This window comes from Humulus lupulus, chromosome 9 (assembly GCF_963169125.1).
Source record: "Humulus lupulus chromosome 9, drHumLupu1.1, whole genome shotgun sequence".
In the NCBI taxonomy this organism is placed as follows: domain Eukaryota; kingdom Viridiplantae; phylum Streptophyta; class Magnoliopsida; order Rosales; family Cannabaceae; genus Humulus; species Humulus lupulus.
The window spans coordinates 8,309,745-8,314,620 of NC_084801.1; the positions used below are offsets into that span (position 1 = coordinate 8,309,745).

At 37.1% G+C, this 4,876-nt stretch overlaps 1 protein-coding gene across 1 annotated transcript; it reads left to right on the plus strand.

The window, feature by feature from the left end:
- The first annotated feature begins 567 nt into the window (after positions 1 to 567).
- Positions 568 to 4,363, plus strand: LOC133802601 (3-oxoacyl-[acyl-carrier-protein] synthase I, chloroplastic). The gene is made up of 7 exons (XM_062240950.1): positions 568 to 1,210; positions 1,580 to 2,011; positions 2,186 to 2,359; positions 3,023 to 3,136; positions 3,314 to 3,415; positions 3,720 to 3,786; positions 3,882 to 4,363. The coding sequence occupies exons 1-7, from the start codon at positions 752 to 754 to the stop codon at positions 3,947 to 3,949; spliced, it is 1,416 nt and encodes a 471-aa protein (XP_062096934.1). The 5' UTR covers positions 568 to 751; the 3' UTR covers positions 3,950 to 4,363.
- Positions 4,364 to 4,876: the final 513 nt, after the last annotated feature.

A 4,876-nucleotide genomic window follows, 5' to 3' on the forward strand; every position in this document is an offset into this window, starting at 1 on the left:
TTTATTAAATTCAAAAAATAATAATATATGCACACACAAATTACAGACAGACACTACACACACTTATGTGGCAAATCATTTTAACCAATCATATTTATTTAAGATGAGCCCCACTAAGTAAAAGTGATTAAGTGTGTATATTGTTTATGTGTAATTGTGTGTGTGCATATATCATTACTCGAATTTAAATATGTGAGATTGAATTGCACTAATAACTCTATCGCGTTAACATTTCACTAAATATAACTAGATAATTGCCAAAGGGTACCAATATTGCAAGGATGTGACATACATGCAATTTTATATCGGTCCCACTTATTTGAATTTAATAAATATTACGACGTATCACCAACCAACAATAAAATATCAACTCATATTGGTGTGACGTTTAAAATAATAAAACTCATATAACTACTCATACCCTCCTACACCAATAGGCCAAAAAAGAAAAATGTGTGTAATGACCATAATACCCCTAAGAAGGGAGAATAGACTAGTGTGGGACCCGAGAGAGTGAGGTGGAGTTAGATGATGAAACATTAGTAGGATTTCTCAGATTCAGTAGTAGTGGCTGCCTGCCTTGGCGGAGAACTCCAAGCCTCCTTTCATTCACATTTCTATTTCTTCTTATTCGACTCGACTAACTCAACTGTCCCATTAAAACCCCCCAAAACCCACCATTAACACATTTCTCTCCACTCTCTCTCCTCTTCTTCGTTATCATCGTCCTCACTTTCTCTCTCTCTCCACCATGCAATCACTACAAGCTCCCACTCTCCGACCTTCTCCCCTCGACCCACTTCGCCACCGCACCCAATTCCTCCGCAATGCCACCAAGCCTTGGCCCAGACCCAGGTCCTCCTCTTCTTCCAGGGTCTCCTTCATCTCCGCCTCCTCTGTTCCCAAGCGCGAGAAGGACCCCAAGAAGCGTGTTGTGATTACTGGCATGGGCCTTGTCTCTGTCTTCGGTAACGACGTCGATACTTATTACGATAAGCTTCTCTCTGGTGAGAGTGGGATCGGTCTTATCGATCGCTTTGATGCCTCTAAGTTCCCTACTCGCTTCGGTGGTCAGATCCGAGGCTTCAACTCTGAGGGATACATTGATGGTAAGAACGACCGCCGTCTTGATGATTGCCTTCGTTACTGCATTGTCGCCGGGAAGAAGGCTCTCGAGGATGCTGATCTTGGTGGAGAAAAGCTCTCCAAGGTAGAATTTTATTTATTTTTTTATTAATTTCGTTTATTTGCATTGAGTATTTGAAATTCATGGATCTGGGTATTCGTTCTTTTATGCATTTATTTAGCTCTGTACAACTCTATAGATATGAATGGTTGGCGTTGGCGCTTTGGATATGAATTTTTTTGTTATTTGTCATTTGGGCTTTCCATGAATGGTAATTGGTTTATGTTTATGCTAAAACCCATGTGGTTTCTTCCACGTTTGGGTCTTTTATTAGTAAATTTATAGCTATTGTATTGTAAATCTAAATGAGGAGGAATCATTGTGCTCTGGAGCTTTTCAACTTTTGTTTTGGCTGGACTCTCGTTGAAATTCTTGCATTTCTTTGGTTTACAGATTGACAAGGAGCGAGCTGGTGTGCTTGTTGGGACCGGGATGGGTGGTCTTACTGTTTTCTCTGATGGTGTCAAGGCACTAATAGAGAAAGGTCACAGAAAAATTACACCTTTTTTTATTCCTTATGCTATTACTAACATGGGATCTGCATTGTTGGCAATCGATCTTGGTTTCATGGGTCCAAACTATTCAATCTCCACTGCTTGTGCTACCTCAAATTATTGCTTCTATGCTGCTGCAAATCACATTCGCCGAGGCGAGGCCGATATGATGATTGCTGGTGGAACTGAGGCTGCCATTATACCTATTGGGCTTGGAGGTTTTGTTGCGTGCAGGGCTCTTTCTCAGAGAAATGATGATCCAAAAACTGCTTCTCGCCCATGGGACAAGGACCGTGATGGCTTTGTCATGGGCGAGGGTGCTGGAGTGTTGGTGAGTCTTTAGTAATTGTGTTTTTAGCCCAAATTTTTTATAGTTTATTTTGAATAGATCACTACCTATTTGAGAAGGAATAGTTTAGCCATTACATTATTTTTGCAATGGAGATACTGTTGAAATGAATGTTCCATTACAAGTTATGTTTCTCGGGTGGTGACTATGATTTAGGTAATGGAGAGCTTAGAGCACGCAATGAAACGAGGTGCACCAATTGTTGCAGAGTACTTGGGAGGTGCTGTCAACTGTGATGCTTATCATATGACTGACCCAAGAGCTGATGGACTGGGTGTGTCTTCATGTATATTGAGTAGCCTTGAAGATGCTGGTGTGTCACCTGAAGAGGTATCATGTTTGTCTTACCATTCATTTTATTCTATGGTGATTGATTAGCTTTGCTGATTGACTTATTCTTAAGAAGAATCCTGTGTATTTCATGATTTGTTTGTATTTTTTTTTAACCTTTTTTAATTTAATGTACTTATTGTACATTGCCATCCAGAAGTGCTATATTCATTGCCATTAGGTAGTGCATCTTTCTTTCCTCTGGATGTAGTGCCATAACATATTGATTTTAGTACAGGGAAATATAACATCTTGGAATTAATGGGCACAGTGAACATTAACCTATCAGACTTTTGCTTATGAATGCACACATATATGTATTTATATCAGAGCAGTTAAGAGTATGAATTCATTTTTCTGTGTATGGAAAAACCGTTGTAGGTCTTGAAAGTGCGCTTATTGTTGACTCTTTCTTGTTATCCACCAAACAATGTTTATGAGGAAGATGCTATTGCTATTCCTCCTACACTTGATATTCCTGTAGCTATGAATTATATGCTAAAAGGAGGCCTCACTTGAAAGTTTGGGATAGAAATGACAAAATGTTGGAAGCAGTAGCTTCTTTAGGCCATCCAAAACATGATTTATTAGTCTCATTGCTGTTTGTGTTCATCATTTCTGGATTCTTGCGTTGTGAAATTAACTAGCAGATGACCTTCCTAGGTTAACTACATCAATGCACATGCAACTTCAACTCTTGCTGGTGACCTGGCTGAGATAAATGCTATAAAGAAGGTTTTCAAGGATACTTCAGGGATCAAAATCAATGCGACTAAGGCAATCTCTCTCTCTCTCTCTCTCTCTCTCTCTATATATATATATATATATGTTCATGTCTATGTGTGTGTCTTTTGTTATGCTTTTATTGTCTTATCTTAGTTTGAATATATAATATGTGATCTTAACTTTCCATTTGCTGATTAAGGTCTACTTTTTCTCCTCAATTTGCTGCAGTCTATGATAGGTCACTGCCTTGGTGCTGCTGGAGGTTTGGAAGCCATCGCCACTGTGAAAGCCATTAACAGTGGATGGTTGCATCCCAGTATAAACCAATTTGTATGTGATGCATTCCACTTAATATAATTCATGCATTCAATTTCATGAACATATACCTGCTCATATATTTTCAGATTTCTCTTGTTCTCTCTATTGAATCAGTTTTAAAAGAAATAAGCCTAAATCTTTATTACTATTAGTTGGAAAAGAGAAGAGTCATATTTTCCCTCACAGTCCTTTGTTCTTTTCATCTATATTATGCTATTTAGCAGTTTCGTCATTTTCACTGTCCATATATGGTTCAAAAAGGTTTATTTTCCCTCTAAAACTACGGATAACATGCTCTATTTTGAAAATACTGCAGAACCCAGAGCCCTCGGTCGATTTTGACACCGTTGCAAACACAAAGCAGCAGCATGAGGTTAATGTTGGTATGGCTCTAAACCTAAAAATTGACCTCCATTTTGCTTTAGTGACAATGTATTTGATGTTTACTCACTGAAGATTTCTGTATCAATTTTCCCAGCCATCTCAAACTCGTTCGGGTTCGGCGGGCACAACTCTGTGGTGGCTTTCTCTGCTTTCAAGCCTTGATCAATTCAGTTTGTTGGAAATTTTTGTAGATCAACCATGCTCACTTGAGAATAGGTTTAATTTATTGTTGAGGCTGCTTCATCTTGTCAATTCTCAAGAAGTTTATATGCAATTGATAATTTATTTGAAGCCATTTGTTATTACTTGTGTTGTAATAGTTTCAACTGTCAAGTTAAACTCTATGGTCCCAAGGGCGCACTAGGACTCTTTAGGTTGAACTACCGGAATTTATGGAGTTTTTTGTGCCTAGCATTATGGGTTTTTTTTTTGGTGGTGCATGGAAATTGTCACAAGAAGCAAAATGAAGAAGTGATAAAAAATAAATGGAAAATTGTATTGAGAACTTTGAGGCTTTTCCTTTCAACAATTAGTTTATATGGCAATAATAGCCAATTAGGACTAATATTATCTGTTTATTATTCTCATAAGAACTATTACATTAGGCACACAAAAAAAATCCCAAGTGTCTCTGTCCCCAAATATCTGAAACATAAATTATCAACCATTTGTCTATACTCATTCACTCATATCACGGGTCATCTCTTTCTCTCTACTTTAATATTAAGTGATTTTGTTATTTAAATATTCTAGCACTGTTTAAAAAAATAGTTTTATATATTATTTAATGGGAAAATCTTCAGTAGAGGCTTCAAAATGAGTTCAAGGGGCTTCAAAAAGAGCTCAATCCATTGGAGAGAGGATTTTGTGTATTCTCGATCTGTAAATAGTTTTTTGCGCCAATTTTTAAAAAATTTAGAATAATTTATAGTGCAAAAAATTGGGTTCAAAACAGATTGTTACATGTGTAATTAATTTTTTTATGCACATGGAAAATAACATATTTGTATTTATTTTTTGGCACTATGAATTATTTGGAATTCTCTAAAAATTAGCATGATGCTCTAAATAATTAATATACACAGTCAT